Here is a 17,641-nt window from a genome sequence, read left to right as displayed (position 1 = left end):
ATTAGCCTTCTCCAAACTTTCCAATTTGTTCTCTATTTCAGCAGAATAATCTGACAGGGCAGACACGGCTGCAAACGTGTTCACCTTCATTTGATTAACTTTAGACTTTAAATCATCATATAGTTCCAATACAAATTCCTTAATTTCTTGTTTAAAATCATTAAACATTTTAAAGAAATATTCCTGTGTTAAAAGTTCTCCAGTAGAAGGCATAGGAGACAAAGGCTGTGGTTCCAGTAAAAATTCTTTAAATTCTTTAGACACATTTGTAGCAAGGCGCTTCTTTGACCTGGGTGCCATAATAAATACACAAGTAAGCAGCGCTTTGCTCCCCTCTGTTTCCAAAGAAGAAGAGTTTATTTTGTTAAGGAGCGGTCTGCAGGAAGGTAAAACCGGCTAAGTATATCCACTATCAATCATCCACGGAGAGAAATCGCCATTTTGAAATCCATTTAGACAAAGAAGTCTCTAAGACAAATGGTGCTGGTATTTAAGATAGTAATAAAAACATAAATCTCACAGGGGTGGGACCCGCCCGTATCAATTCTAGCTTGAAAAAAACTTTGTTTTGTCCTGGGGGGGGCTAGCCTGTCTGGGGCTGCCAAAAAAAAAGGCAGCTGAGAAGAACTGGCTGGAGATAAAAGCTCCGCTCCGGCTGGATCTAATCTCTATCCACAGCCAAAAAAAGAAAAAGGACTTCCTGGGGGCGTGGTCTGTTGCCGAGGAGGGCTCCATCGAGCTCCTCAGAGATCTGGTCTGTATATCTAAATAAGATCATAGATAGCACCCCTTTTTGGCTAAGAAAGGGGCAGGGAGTAGCTCTGTAGGCTAGGGACTTGAAGAAAAAGTTTTGATAACACTGTTGACAATCAAAGACAAACTGAATAAGGAAACAGAAAGAGGGCATCAAGATTATATGAGAGATCTTATAAGCAAAGAGTTGCTAAGAGAAGTCCATACAAAGCTGATCAAGAAGATGACTAGAGGGGGGCTTCCTGGGAGGAGCCTGCTGGTGGTGGCAGCAAAAAATCAGCTGCCTCCGAATTCCTGGCTACATACCTGTTTAGAGGATCTTCCATCTGACGTCTTATCAGGTTTTCTTATCCTTCAGGCAAGAAGGAAAGAAGAAACTGTTTTGCTGGCAAATGCTCTTCGATTTTTGCAGCTTTTGTGCTTGCAGGGAAAGGGGGGCTAGCCCAAGGCAGAACGGCTGTCCGTGCTGGGAACTTCAAACTGCCTTGTGCAGGACAAAGTAGGTCTCCCCCACTCAGTTCAAAGTTTTGTTTGATTTAATCTTATCACGAGCTGAATCCATTTCCGTGCACAATAATTGTTTATCAACATTTTAGCTTCTTTTCTTTTTCTCCTCCGAAAAATTATTTACTTAGAGGCTTTTAAAATGGCGCCGAGCAGGCTGGTTTCTCCGGTAATAATGAACACTTTTTGTTAATCCTCACAAGAATTCACAAGAATTCAAAACAAAAGAGATTGCTTATCATATGTTTTGGTTTCACAATAGGCCAGCAGAAGCTTTTTAATTAGCTTTATTTCTACAAGAATGTTACTCCTTCATTAACTTTGCTTATCTGGAAGTTAAATGGTGATGAATCTGCTGAACGGTCTTGTTACAATGTTTACTCACTGAAAGTTTTGCCAAGCCTTAACTTCAAAATAAAAGGGGAACTCAGCCTCTTTACTTAAAGCTGCATATTCAGGCAATAGAGTTTTATTAACTGCAGGCCGATAAATTTTGAAATGGCTTCAAAACCAAATATTAACTTGAAGTTGTAAATTTTTTTCTTATTACTATTCAAAATACCAGCTTCAATTTTGTAAAAGGCTTTCTTATCCAGCTGCGTTACAAGATGGCGATTTTATAGCTTCTGCGTTTGATATATGACACACTCAATCAGTTCTATTCTCCTGAAGACTTTTCCTTATTAACTGTTAAAAGTCTATAAATAGTATCCCATTTAAAACCGAGGGGAGCAGAGACTTTGTTTGTTTGTGCGTTTTTTATAATGGCTCCCAAATCGAAGCAGTCTAAGCGTTTCCTTAATAATACATCTCAAGAAATTGTTACAAAATCGCTGCCCTTGCCTCCCACGCCCTCTACTGGAGATCTCTTAACGCAAGAATTTCTTTTTGAAACCCTTAAAGAGTTCAGACAGGAAATTAAACAACTTTTATCGGACTTATATGATAAACTGGACGCCAAGATTGCTCAAACAAGGGAAGATACGATCAGAGTTATGACTGTTATGACAGGCTATGTTTCTGAAATGGAGGACAAATTGGAACTTTTGGAAAAAACTAATTCTAATTTGACATCTAAAATTCAAACGTTACAACAGGAAGTTGAAAATGCTCAAAAACAACTCGTTATGATAAATTACAATAAGACTGCGTTTGCAATAAGAGTCAGAGGATTGCGTGAAAAGGAACAGGAGAATTTGAAACAGACCTTTTTTGAAGCTTTCAGACGTTCGGTGGGAAGTCCGGGATTTAACTTTGATTGGCAGATTCAAAAAATTTATCGCCAGAACTCGTGTGTAGCAAAACAACGACAGCTTCCGAGGGACATAATTATATATTTCACCACAAGAGAATCCAGAAATGCGATAATACAGAAGTTCTACAATAACAGGCTGCGAATCGATGGACAGGACTTGATTGTTTTTAAAGAAATACCCTCTCAAATATTAAGAGCAAGGAGAGACTACACTTTCTTAACTGAAAAACTCAGAGATTCTCAGATACAATATAAATGGGAAGTGCCATCTGGTATCACAGTCACATTTGAGAACCAAAAATATCGTCTCAATTCTGTTTGCGAAGCCCGAGATTTTTACTACAAAACTCTGAAGGCGGGACTTCCTGATTCACCCGGACTTGGAGAAAGACAAGGAGAAGGAGAAGATAAGCAGCGGGACACGTGGCTACAAGGCGGAGGGTGTTGCTTTCCCTTTCCGGAAGGGCAGAAGAGTAAAGAATAAAGATCCAGCTATGCCTTTAAAATACTTCTTAAATTTTTAATTTGAATAAAATTTCAGGACTCCTGTCTGGTATAAAATGACAAAGCTGTATACCGATGAAGAGATATTGAGACTGAAAGAAGCGGTGCTGAATTTGGACATATATTGTATGGGACTTATATAAGACTTGTTTGAATCTTAATTTAAACTGCGCATGATCTATTCTTTGGGGCAAGGAGAGCGGAGATCATAGTTTTCTTGGATTGTGGTTTGGGATGAATGGAGTCGGGTGCGTGGGGTAGATGGAAGGGTAGTGAAAGTTCAATTAGATTATCTTGATCCAGAATGTAAGCTGATTTTTGTATAAATTGTTATTTGAATACAAGGTTAAGAAAGATTATCTGGAGAGTCTACACGAGGGTGGAGTAAATATGAGAGGAGCAATGGATGAGGATAAAATATATATGCGGACACGGGTAAAGGCAGGATGGGAGGTATAGAATTTATATGCGGAAGCAGGTAAAGACATTGTTTAAGATTTTAAAAATAATGAGAAGCTGAGTTTAATGTTAGAGAGTATATTGATTTCTCTTTCTTGGGGGGGGTTCCCCCCCCTTTTTTTCTTTTTATTATTCTTTTCTTTTTTGTTCTTTATTTTTTATTATTTTTTATTATTTTGTAACTTCTAATCTATTTGGTTTCAATATACTCCAGACTTTGCTTGATAAAGAACGATGCCGGGAATGGGACCTGGGAAGTCGGAAGGGGGTCAGGGAGGGGGGTTCAGGGGGTGGGTGGGGGGGAGGGTGGAAGTATAGACTCAATTTTCAGAACAATGAATGCACTTGGATACTGTTGCTTTTTTTTTGCTTTTTTTCTTTTCTTCTTTCTTTTCCTTTTATTTTTCTTTTGTTTTAGTACAAAACAAATAGACCAATGAATACTAGAAATACACTGAAGCGAGGTGTAGAGGGAAAGAAGAGGGGGGAATTAAGAGGGAGTGAGAAGGGAATGTAAGGAGGGTGAGATGGTGGGAAGAGGAGAAAGGAATGGCTGAGGGGGAGGGGAAGTAGAAGAGGGGATTGTTGGAAGGGAGAAATGAAAGTTGGAGGGGTAGAAGGAAGGGTGTATGTAGGATAGAAGTGTTATGAGTTGTTTATTGCTTCTTTTTTTTAACTGCACAGTATTTAAGTGATTGTATAAAGGAAAAGGAAAATGTAATAAAAGAATCTTTGATTAAGAAGATGACTAGAGGATTGGTACCACAAATGGCAGAAGATATGATATTGTTTTGTTATTGGAAAGATACAGGTTGATAGATGGAAGAATATAACTTAAAACTAGTTAAACTTAGTGAAAATTAGTAATAATAGATATAATTAAATAAATAATTGATAATGATAATAATGTATACAATGCATTGTATTATGATAAGTATTAATTGGATATGAATATTGAATGGTACTCATGAAAGGAAGATTAGAAATCCTTTTGGATTATATACAAAGGTTAATAAAAAAGAACTAAATTAGATACAGTTAAGTTTTGATTATTAGGGGGGAAATGTTATGATACAGGATATGTTTAAATAAAGGAGGGATAATGATGACAACCTATATATATGTATGGATACAATATAAGGAAACTGGATGAAAATTGCAAACAGTGATCTGGAAAGGAGGATTAGAAAAGTTTGTTACTAAATATTATGGATGTTTAGCTAGAATAGGACATAAGGATTCAGTGCTATTGGAGGATTTTAGAAATACTAAATGAAAGGCCAGTATGTGGTTATGTATTAAATCTTGGTATATTTTATGATGAAGGACGTTTAAACAATTATAGTCAAATAAAAAAGGAGGTATAAGGGTAACATGTATAAATATTTGAGTTAAAATACTTGAGTTAATATGAATTATGCTTGAAGACTATGGAAGAGATGCATGAAAACCTTTTGTAACCAACTGATACACTTTCTACAGTATGTAAAGAAGGAAGATTTTATGTGTTGTGTTTGTTTTGAAAATAAAAATAATAAATTCCAAAAAAAGAGAGACTAATTTGGGTGTGGGCAGAATGCATCGAAAACAACAGGATGAACTTTTCAGCTATCTTTGCATGTTACAGATCACTGTGTTTCAAATGGCACTGTCAGCAGATGATATGGGGAAACTCACAAGTGCATTCAAAGAGTGCTAAATCTATTCCAGTAGCTATCCATGCATTTACACTGATCTTATACCAGATAACATTCCAAATCTTTTCTAGATTAGCTGAGATGGCTGTGGCTCATTTTCAACTATATAAACATCATCAGCACAGCAAAATCTGCTCATCTTCATTACCATTTGCCCCTATGTGATTATAAAAGAATTGGTTGAGACAAAGACAGGAGTGGATGTGAGGTCACACTGGTGACTGCTGAAATAATCAGTGATTGGCAGGCATCTTTCTGTTATTCTGTGTGTAAAGCACCAATAGCAGAATAATGAGCTTATGTGGCTAACTAATCCCATGATAAAACAGCACTCGTCTTTGAAAACAAGTATATTCTCATCTACACATATCCAGTCAGTAATGTTATATACAAGAATATTTTGAACAGAAAGAAGTAAAATCCTTGAAGAGATATCTTTGGACATAACTATGTGGAAAATTATTTTGTCTTTCCAGATCATCCTTGTGTACCAAGTTCACTAACATATGGAAGCTTTGGTGGCTATCCCAGAAAAGCCATCTTTATGGTTAGAAAATACAGAGAAAAAGTAGCCATATGTTTAAAAGGTTTTGCTGAGAGTGGGATAAGTACTACTAAGAAACTTCAAGACAGCTTGAGTGAAGAGATTAATTCTTATAGAAAGGAAGAATCCAGTTAAAGAATGCAAAAATTGACAAAGAGATAGGAAGGATTCCCTTTCACGCTATGGGAATATTATTAAGTTTTGATAAAGTATTATATATTTCTGGAACAAGGGGGAGGCAATGATCTCAACAGTGAGACTAATCAGCCTGGGACGAGGTAACAGAAGGCTCCAGTATATTTTGGGGTGGAGAACCTGGCCACAAAGAAGAGATAAATTACTGTAAATCTTAAAGATAGTTGAGGCAGTTGTCATGAATCCCTGATTTAAAGGGCAAAATAAAATAAAAAACTTGTATACACAAGCAGATACAAGTCAAGTGAAATCAGCCTTCCTCATAAGATCTACTCAGTACTCCTGATGCAGGGGCAGTCCTCTCCATGGCACTATATATAATATATACTTTTGCTATACTCATTATAAACAATATGAGGTATATATATCGTGAGGTGTAGGTGGTGTGTGTGTGTGTGTATAATTCCTACACCCTGTTAGCCCTCTGCATAGCATGTATATGTAACATTTGGAGCTTAAGGTATAAGATACAAGAAGGAACAGCATACATGAATGGCACAATCAAGTAGCTGGCATTGTGTATAGAAACCTCTGTATAAAATATGAGTTAGATCCTCCTAAGTTCAACAAAAGATTGTGAGGAATAAGAAAGCTAACATCATATGGGACATCCAGATCCAGACGGATAGGCAGGCAGGCACTGGCCAATCAACCAGACATTGTTGTAGTAGACAAGACCAGAAGGCAGTGGAGGTGACAGATGTAGCAATGCCAACAGATAGCAACATCAGGAAAGAGTATGAGAAACTGGAGAGGATCTGGGAAGTAAAGGTCAAATTGGTAGGAGTGGTAGTGGTAGGAGCACGGGGTGGTGGTGGTGGTGTTGTGACTCTTAAGCTGGGAGAGTGAATCCAATATATCCCAGAATTACATCAGAGCTCTTTGTCCAGAAAAATGCAGTACTAGGAACAGCTATGATCCTGCACAGAACCCTATATAATTATATATATTATATATTTTATATATATATATATATATATATATATATATATATATATATATATATATATATATATATATATATATATATATATATATGCCATCCCCATGGTGACATGATCAAAATTCAGGCACTTTGCAACCAGCAGGTATTTACAACATTTGCAGCCTCCCAAGGTCATGTCATTATCATCTGCATCCCAGCTGGCTTCTGATAAGTAAAGTCAACAGGGAAACCAGATTCGCTTAATGACTGCGTGATTTACTTAACAACTGCAGTAATTCACTTAACAGCCATGGCAAAAAGGTCATAAAATTGGGCATGACTCACTTAACAATTGCTTTACTTAGCAATGGAAATTCTGATCCCAATTGTGATTATAAGTTGAGGACCACCTGTAATTGGAATCAAAGTGAATTCCTTGCCTTTTATATAATTCTAGTAAGAAAAATGCAGCATACCTAAAATAATGGTTATTCTACTCTAATTAATAATTTTAGAGCAGGGCAGGAACAAAGTTTTTTTTTAAAATCATTATAGTATTGTTTCTGAGTTAATGTAATCAACTGCAAATGTTAAAAAATGGTGATAGTTTTTCACAAATATTTCACAGATTTTTATTACATTTTTACAGTACCTGTTCAGCAATATAAAAAGTCTTGCTGTTTGTTTTTGGATGAATCCATAAACAACGAAAAGTCTCACCAAGTATAGGATTGTAAGGTTTTTTAAGTCCCTGAAAGATAGACAATATTGGTAAATATATATGAAATCTATTCCAATTCCAAAAAAGTTTAATAAGCAAAACAAGCTTTAATAAGCAAAAACATTTTGAAGACTCTGTAATGAAATGCTTACAATTCTTGTATTTACTTAATGGGAAATTGCCTCTAGAACCCATTGATTTTAAACTGAATGGGAGCATTTTATTCTACAAATATGCTTAGTGCTGAAAACTAATGACTAGGTAAAGAGTAGCAAATTATTACTTTTGGTTTTTTGTAGAATCCTGATAAGTACCACTTCACAACTTTTTTCATTCGATTGTAAGCATTCTCCTCAAGGGCAGCTCTAGAAAAAAATTCACATTTATTCACATCAATGTAACAAACCATGTAAGAGTTTCATTTTCAAACACAGTAATAAGAAATGTATACACCATAGAACATAGAACATAAAATAACAGAGTTGGAAGGGATCTTGGAGATCTGTGAGCCCAACTCTCTGCTCAAGCAGGAGACTATACCATTTCAGTTAAATGGTTGTCCAGTCTCTTTTTAAAAGCCTTCAGGGATGGAGCACACATAGCTTTTGAAGGTAAGGTGTTCCATTCATTGGTTGATCTCACCATTAGAAAGTTTCTCCTTAGTTCTAGGTTGCTTCTCTCCTTGGTTAGTTTCCATCTATTATTTCTCATCTTGTCTTTTGGTGCTTTGGAAAATGGTTGAGCCCCTTGTCTTTGTAGGAGCCCCTCAAATATTGGAATACTGTTATCATGTCTCCCCTAGTTCTTATCTTCATTAGACTACAATTTAGACATACCCAATTCCTGTTACTGTTCTTCGTAATTCGTGATTAGGCCCCTAATCATTCTTGTTTAATCCTAATCAACATTTAGTTTAAAGTGACTGATTTAGTCAATAGATTTTTTTTCCTGAGGCTTCAGAGGAAACCGTTGCTAGCATCTTCAGAGGCAAGGTGATCTGCTATGCAGACCACAGGTGACTAAGTGGACTCTTGTCTTTATAGAGCTCCTGTCTAGACCATGGTTGCCAAATCACCAAACCCAGATGTAAACTCAACTTAATCAGTTTACATCTGTGAAATATCCCAGGATCAGGAAAGGCTAGGAAGGCTGCTCTACTGTTTCATACCTTGTAGATATGAACCAATGGCAATTTTGAAATCTATGCAATTATTTGAGAAGTGAAGGAAATAATATTCTTAATCCCTCTAAAAAGAAGCAACTGTTGGGGGAGAAGTTTCAAGAATTACTACAATCTATCAAAGACTGTTTAAAGTATGGTTACACATGTGGGAAGCCAAAGAGTGTGAGAAGCCACAAAAAGTACCCTAATAAAATGTACAAATGGGATAGATTCTGAAATAACTGTTTCTAACAGATATAGCTATGATTACTTTTTTTAAAAAATGGCTTAAAATGGCTGTAATAATAAGAGCTTTGTAAGCTGAATTATGCTTTACTTCTCTTTCACTTCATCTCAGTTAATCAGGGATGAGCCTACCTGAGTCCCTTTCAAATAGTTGTTTCCTACTTGGACTTAAGGAATGTTTCAGTCCTCTTTGCTTATACAATGGTTGTTGCCTATATTTCCCCGATTTTCCTGTGCACTGCTTGGAGAGTCCAAGCAACGGGTTAAATCAGTCTGGTTGCCCTAGGACTGAGGAATCTTTTTCCTTGGCCACGTCTTCTGGTGTTGCTTGACCCCAGAATTATTCCTCAGTCTGCCCGTTCAGGACTTGTTTTTGTGAGCTCCAGCTTAATTTATCCTAGGCTTGGACTCTCCTACCATTTATTCCTTTTTTCCTTTATCCTTATTGTCCTGATTTGTACTTTTTTACCCCTTACTTAGTGTACGCCACTTAGAATTAATATTTTTTCACCATCAGACTGTTCCCGATTCCACAATATCTGCCGTCATAAGCTCCAGTGTCAGCCACGAGAGTCTCCATCACTGCCTGATCTCCACGTGCCTTGGCCTTCTTGTCTGAAGATTGTGCCACCAAGCTATGGAGCAACCTGGCCCATCTGCCTCCCTTGACGGTAGACCAGGTCCCTCACAGGCCCCTAGCAAGGGAACTTCCACAGTTAGGGGCAAGGGGGCAAGGAAGGGCAGGATGACCAGTCAGGATAGTCATCTTTATAAAGCGCCTTCCACGGCGGTGGCTAGGGATACTAAGAGGCGGCAGAGGGCTCTCAATAAGCAGTTCAAGAAGGCCCAACGCTAGGCAGCAAGGGAGGCCCCTCAGCCCACTCCTTGAGTTGAGCCGGTCCTTCTACTACCCCCAAGGGGGGGATCACCTGTCCATGATTGATGAGGAGGTGGAGTCCCAGGATCTATCCCCAGATAGTTCTCTGGCAGACCCGGGTTCTCCTACCCCTTCGTATGTTTCTGACCCAGGGTCCGCTCTCGTGGGGCCCAACCCTGGGGGTTTTTCTGGTTCTACCCTCGCCAAACAGGGTCCTCCCTCTTCCAGGGACACGATTGGGCCGGACACTGATTTAGCTCAGGAAACCGAGTTATCTGTCCACATGCAGGCAGTTGTCGTCCGTCCCATCTCTCAAGGCCATAGCCGAGGGGATGCAGAGAAGAGATCAAGTGCCCGTTGTTCCCAGTACTTCTCAGAGGAGGCAGGAGGATCCCCCTACTGCCAGGCAGGTCCGTCACCCTTCTCTGGAATCCTCAGCGCTCAGCGAGCTTCCATTTTGGAGGACCCAGATCAGAAGGAGCAGGAGCTCTCAGAGGATGAGGACCTCCCTCTGGATGCCCCTGCCTTCTCATGGCTCTTTAAGCCTAGCATATTTAAGTCCATCTTGCACAAGGCTAAGAACACCACCCAAGTGGGTACCAAACCTAAGACTGTGCAGGGATCTTCTGATTCCACCCTGGTTAACCCCAATGCGAGCAAGTTTAATGTTCAGGCCCCACAGCAAGAGCTGGTTCCGGTTCCCGATCTGTTTATGATTGTCATTCAGGGGCAATGGGTCCAGCCTGGTTCCCTGGCCGCACCCAGTGGTGGGGACAAAAAGCTGTATTCAGTAGATCCCGCACTGGAAGACATTCTGGTTCTGCCATCTGTGGACCTTCCTATAGTAGCCCTCACTTCTAATTCAGTCCTTCCTGCCAACCTGTTAGAAGGCCTTAAGGCGGAGAACAAAAAAGTGGAGAAGGCCTGCTACAAGACTCATCAGGCGGTAGCCTGGGCCATTAAGGCGTCTTCCTCCATATCCTTTTTCAACAGGCTCATTTGGCTACATGACCCATTTGACTACATGAGCTTCAGACTAAACTACCGGCAGGAGACACTCATCTTCGCCAGGACATAACCAAAATTATTGCAGCGTCCCAATACTCAGCTGATGCTCCCTTAATGAGGTCAAATTCGCTTCTAGGACACTAGCTTCCAACGTGACGTCCTGCTGCCTTGTGTGACTTCGTCACTGGCAGGCAAATCAGAAGAACAAGTGGAAATTGGCTTCTGCTCCGTTAAATTTGGGGAGTTCCTAGACCCCTTCTTGATCGAATCTAAGGATAAATGGAAAGTTCTGCCTACCTTGAATAAGAAACAGGACCGTAAATCCGCTCCCTATTTCAAAAGGCACGACTGAATCCCAGGACTGACCTTCTGTTGCCCTAGTGACATATAACTTATGTCCCATTGCTTGGACTCTCCAAGCAGTGCACAGGAAAATGACCATTGGCTTACCCGAAGAGTCCTTTTCTGTGCACTGCAGGAGAGTCCAATCCACCCTGGCTTCTCCGTCCTGGGATTCGTGACCATCGTGTTAACTTGGATTTTCCTTTACTGCTTCATCACGCTTCCAGACTTCATGGGTTCCAGACCTTCTCAAAATTCTGGGGCCAAGCAACACCAGGAGGTGTAGCCAAGAAAAAGATTCCTCAGTCCCAGGGCAACCGGACTGATTTAACCCATTGCTTGGACTCTCCCGCAGTGCACAGAAAAGGACCCTTCAGGCAAGCCAATGGTCATTCTCTATAACCAATGCTGAAATCTAGTCAGCTTGATTCTGAGTTTATTTCTTCAGTCATACTCTTTGTCTTACTTTGCAATTTGAGAAATGATATCAAGTGTTGGTTGAACTATCCATTTTATAAAAAGTGTGGTTGTGTTCTCACAGAGAAACTCAAAGATGAGTAAGTAGTTCCTAAATAACTGCCTTATAAGAACATTTGACAATGAATGCCTTCACAAGCTACTTTTTGACTGTTACTTTTTTCAGATTCAGGAACTAATGTGTCCATCAGATAGGAACCACTACATCCAAATTAAAATATTTCTAAAACAAACAGTGTGCTGTACTAAAAACATAAGTAAAATAAAAGGAAAAAGAAATTGATAAAAATAAAACTGGGTAAGAGAACACTAACTAATTCAAAAGTTATATAACACTATTAAAGTATTATAAACTGCTAATATAGAAGTAAAACAATTGCATCTCATTCTGAAACATGAATAGGAAATGTACTTTCCTCTACAAGAGGGAAAAAGAGCAACATTTGTGATGTTACTTTTCACAGTCAATTTTATGTGTGTATTGGAGAAGTGCTTTTCACTTAGAAAAACAAGTCAAAGTAGATGGGTTGCCAATTGTTCTATTTGAATATCAGAAGCAACATTTTCTTTGAAAAATCAAACATATCAGTAAGATAGAAAAATAGCTGTGTAGGAATGATCCCCCCCCACACACACACCTTTAGTCTCTTATGGAAATCATCAAATTCTTGCAAAACCCTAAGGTTCCAAGGAACACAGTTTTAAAGTCCCATTTATGGTGTGAGGCATTATTTTATCTAAGAAACTTGAACTAAAAAAAAATCAGATCTGCTACTATTATATCACTGAACTCTTGAAAATGATTTTGAAATAAAGACATGATGCATGAAGACAGTTATTACTGCAGATGAATAAAAACAACTCACTCAGATAAGAAGTCTGCATGATAGTAGTAATCAGAGAGTTTGTCCAAGAAAGAACGTGTTTCCAATATAAATGTAGGTAGTACCACTTTGGAAAGATCCATTCCAGGGCGTACTTGTTTCAACAATGTCCAGATCAAACTCTTGTTCTCTTCTGAAACTATTTCTGTTTGAGAAGCTTCTCCTGCCTTCAAAATGCAAGTAGAATGAAGTAAGAGCATATGTTAAAATATATTAATGCATTTAAATAAATTGCAAAACATTCTTGTTTTGATATATAAACATTTTTAGTTTGGTATATAAACATTTGCCAATGCCACTCTAATATGGGATTCATATTTTTCCAATGGTTTCTATAGTTGATTGTGGTTAATATGTAGCATGTGAAACAATGCTACATGGGATGTAACAGCCATATCATAACATTTGTTATTTATTTCCTGCCTTTATTATTTGAGAGAGGGAGGGAGGGAGAGAGAGAGAGAGAGAGAGAGAGAGAGAGAGAGAGGGAGAGGGAAATTCTATATAGATAAAGCCAAATTTTGGATGTGATATCAATCCACAGGGTAATATAACAATGATAAACATCTTTTACTAACTCTTTATATTTATTATTAATTTAATTCTATCAGTATTACAAGAAGTTCTAAAATGGACATACCATACAACAATGGATAAAAAACGAAAAGGAAACAAGCCATTTTATGATTCAAATATTGGGAAGTAAAAATATAATTTGTTACCTCCCCCAGTTCTTCACTGTCTTCTTCTACGTAAATTGTTTCCTTTATGTGATCAGGTTCAGGATCAATATATGAATCATCCTGTCTCTCTGATGTATCTGTGTCACTTTCTACCAAACCATCATTATCTGACTCATCACGATCATGGTCATTTTCTCTATCTGATTTATCAGAGTACATATCTGAATCTTTAAAATGATGTCTTTCAATTTCACTGTCATTTAACCTATTAAAAAGATATGTGTTAATGTTTTATATACACCGTACATTTAGTTAATTTGTTACTTTACTGAATTTTTGTTTACTGAAAAGTCGTTTACTGAACTATTTGTTTAGTAAATATCATCGAATGTCAATGAAATTAAATGTAAGCATTTTCATTCAAATTAATTTTATTGGGAAAATTTAAGCACAATAAAATTACTAAGACTTACAATTCAATTTAATGTATTCAATTTAATTACAAGAATCCCTGAACTTAATTCAGATTATTTCCCATTTTCATTTATATCTTTATCACTATTTTAAACAGCATCTTACAGTGTTCTATTTAGTTGAACATATAAATATACTAAAGAATGCAAGAACTACTGCCTAAATGCAATCAAGTATGATTTTCTTTCTTAGATATTCACCGTTCCTTATTTCACAGAGTGAATCTTTCGAGGATTTAAGAAACCAATCTATACTCAGTTTCAGATGTTAAAAATACATTTACATTTTATATGAAGTAAATACAGGTAATTTACCTAGCCATGCTCCTAGTTTAACAATTAGTGAACAAAATAATTTCTTCCTAAATACACTAATATTAGTGAACATATAAGTATTTATACAGAAATAACAGGGTATTTAAAGAAACCACTGTGATAATTTCTCTTTGAACTGAATGATACAAGCAGATGAAATGACTGGAAAGTACTTGCATTGTGACACAAAAGTTAACTTAACCAATCATCACGGCTATTGTCCAGATTGAAATAAAGAGCTGAGAGTGCTTGAATATAGGCTAGGTTTGTTTCCCTTTGACAACTTAATTGCAAAACAATAATGAATTATTTATATACCCTGAGTCATATTGATTCACCTTAATTTCTGAAGTGTTTATTATAGTTTTATTCTACCCTTCATTTCCATTCCAAGTTACCAAAATAAATTAAAAAGAAAAGAAACAAGAAAAAATAACTTTAAGCCAAAAAAAAATGTAATAAACTTGAAGCCTGTTAACCTAAGTTAGTACAGGGATGCTATAAGACAAATTGCTAGAATTATTATCTGGAATTTATATGGAACAATTAAATTACTTTACAATGCCTCCAGTTCTAACCATTGCACTACCATCAAAAATGGTAGTCTTAGTTTAGATTATAACTGTGCAACATTTTGATGGCCAAGGCTGTATAGTATTCATTCATTCATTTTTATGTCATCTGTTTGCAAGATTCTATGCAAATTATTATAGAACTACAATCAGAATCCTAACTAAAAAACTACCATTATTTTTCATTTAATAGGACTCTTCACATCAAAGACATCAAACAGCACAATTTTAATGGGGGGGGGGGATAGGTTGCTGCAGCTGCTACTGAGAATGTCATCCTCCAGGCCCCTGTCCCTTGATTCCTCAGTTTAGGAACCTGTAGTTCTCCCACTAAGCTGACAAGTAGTTAGCAGACAAATTTCAACTAAAGAAAATGGTCCTAAAGGTAGCAAGAATCCAAACTATACAGGCTTTATATACTTTGAGATGGAACTGAAAACTTAGTGGCCATCAACACAATTCCTTAGCATAGATATTACATTGCTAAACTGGTTAGCATCAGTCAACATTTAGGGAGCCATATTCCATTTCAGCTGCAGCTTCCAAATTATCTTCAAAGAAAGCCCCTTATAGATTCAATTGCAATTGTCTGTTGAGTTACTGTCTACAAAGCTTTCTTGTCCAACAGGTCACAATGGCAGCTTGGTTTTGACAGCCAAATTACCTGTTATTCTAGCAAGAGCCTAGAGCCCAGCAGAATTTTCTGATTTATCGCTGGTCTTTCAGGTAATCTATCATGGAATATTAATGGTCAATGTACCATTTTACCAAAAGCAATTCTGTTTTGTTGAGATTCAGTCTTTTTGTTCTACCTCATCCAAGTCTCTAGAAAACACACAAAGACTGAAGAAAAATAGGGAAGCAAGCTGAATTCTGGAGTACTCCACACTGAAGTACCAAAGGGTACTATTTCTCCTTCCCTACCTCAAGCCTCATAGATTCTCCAAAAATTACCAGTCTGTGCTACTAAACGCAAGTAACCATGCTTTTATTTCCTCTGTATTCCAGAACTTAACTAAGTGCCTAACGTAGATAATCACCTGACGGCAGGGAAACTCCTCAATTTAATCTTAAAGCATCTACCATACAGAGGTTAATAGAAGGTGAGTATGAGTGATCTGACTGTGACAAAGGAATGATATTGTCTTCTACTTCAGATCATACATTAATTGCATGGAGGCCAAAAACAGATCTAAGACACTGTCCTTCGTATGTTTCAAATACATGTTGGCTTGGAGTAAGAGCATGTTTGTCAATTCCCAATCTATTCAGACTACACGCCCAAAGAATGGAGATCCTTCAGCATAGAGAATCTGCAGCAGGTTGGAGGTGATAGGTGAGCTTCCTCACTAGCACACTGAGTTGGTTCACAGAACCCAACATAAAATACTGCACCTTACTTCTGGCTACCTATGGAATAATTTATTTGGCTATCATCAAATTTTCATACAATATCATTGCCAGGCCTTTTCCTTGATCTTGGTGTTAAGGCTACTTCAAATTCCTCAAGAGCCACATGGGTGAATTTCAGGTAGAGGACCCCATTCTCATTCAGTCAGCTTTTGGTGCCTATTCTATTCTCTCTTCCATCATGGAAGAAGAGGATATTATTAGATATGTACTTGACACAATGCAAGTGACTGAGTTAGGACTTCCTGGGAAGGATAAAGAAATTAGTATAGCATAAAAAGCTATAGCTATACTACAGAATAAGTATAAAATATAGGTTATCAGCATAGGATAGAAAATAAAATATTGCTTAGGAATTAGCAGTGGTATAAATTAAATATCTACTTATACTGAAAACCATTACTGTTTTTATTCTTATTTGAGACTCATCAGATATTATTTAGATGTGTCCTAAATAAGGCAAAACTGATCACATATTACCTCTTGTTGGTCAATATAAGTAAAAATATTCCACAGGATTTAAACTGACTAAAAATAATACCCCACCTTCAGCTCCAGGCTGGGGGGTAGAGAAGTCATATAAACCTCATATATGAGAACATGATTTAATGTAATATCAATATTTCTCTAATATGACAACTTAAGAAAAGGTGCACTAACCATACCATTCTAAAATATGGATTCTGTATATTAAGCGAAGTAGGTAAGAATAGCACAATAGAAAATATTAGGACACAGAAACAGATGAAAAATTACCCTTGGTATAAGGCTAAAATGCTTTCGTATGTGATTTTTATGACAAAAATCTAATTTGGAAATTGAAGACAAAAAAACAATACACAACCTCTACCCTTAAAAGATAATTCCTATGAATTGTGAAGGGCAAGCTATGGTTTAATAAACAAACAAACATTATGGACTTACGGGAAACTTTCAGTGCTGTGAACGTTGTTTGCACGCAGCAGGCCATAGAATGAAACATGTGTACTATCTGCTAAATTCACTTCATGTTCTTTACCTTCTCTAATCATTGTACGTTTGAGCAAACTTGAACACTTTAAAGCTAGCTCCAATGCATCCATCCAACATCTACCTAAAGATAAATATGTTTTAGGGTATAATATTCAAAACAGGGAAAGCACAACAGGGGAATTTGCATTTCAAGTATTTGTCAGTTTTATGTGTAACAGAGGTCCTGAACCTGTGGGCTATGGGCCACTACAGGATGGTGGCCTATTTGCAACCAGACTGCATGAGTGGCGGGTTGGCGTGCATGCATACAGTCCCACTTGCTTGAGTAGTGGACGTGCATGCCTGCCCCTCACACAAAACCGCCCCCTCTTCCCCCTTGCACCAGGCCGCCAACCTGAAAAGTTTGGGGAACACTGTGATGTATAACATTGAGCAAATCTTTTTAATACTAGAAACTATTTTTTGTTTTCTCGAATTGTATACAAATTCGAGTTAGACTGAATCAGTAATATAACTCATTCTTAACTCCGCCTGTTTTACAAAAATTAGAGCATAATTGTATATGCACATTAGATTTCACAAGTACAGAAATTTTTCCAAGCTAAAAATTAAAAGAAACATATGCAAAAATTGGTGTTTTTTCATTTTTTATTGTTTGTTATA

General features: G+C 37.4%; 1 protein-coding gene across 2 annotated transcripts in view; it reads right to left on the bottom strand.

Moving 5' to 3' along the window:
• Positions 1–17,641, bottom strand: part of OSBPL8 (oxysterol binding protein like 8) — a 102,624-nt gene that overhangs the window by 36,683 nt on the left and 48,300 nt on the right. For both annotated transcript variants that reach the window (XM_032221260.1, XM_032221261.1), the window contains exons 10-14: positions 16,931–17,099; positions 13,276–13,501; positions 12,536–12,720; positions 7,841–7,922; positions 7,489–7,587 (exon numbers count right to left, since the gene is read on the bottom strand). In XM_032221260.1, coding sequence (XP_032077151.1) covers positions 7,489–7,587; positions 7,841–7,922; positions 12,536–12,720; positions 13,276–13,501; positions 16,931–17,099 — 761 coding nt within the window. The remainder of the gene's footprint in view (positions 1–7,488; positions 7,588–7,840; positions 7,923–12,535; positions 12,721–13,275; positions 13,502–16,930; positions 17,100–17,641) is intronic.

Source organism: Thamnophis elegans, chromosome 7, assembly GCF_009769535.1.
Source record: "Thamnophis elegans isolate rThaEle1 chromosome 7, rThaEle1.pri, whole genome shotgun sequence".
In the NCBI taxonomy this organism is placed as follows: domain Eukaryota; kingdom Metazoa; phylum Chordata; class Lepidosauria; order Squamata; family Colubridae; genus Thamnophis; species Thamnophis elegans.
The sequence above is the reverse complement of the archived record's forward strand: the minus strand, read 5'-3'. Positions and strand labels throughout refer to the sequence as shown.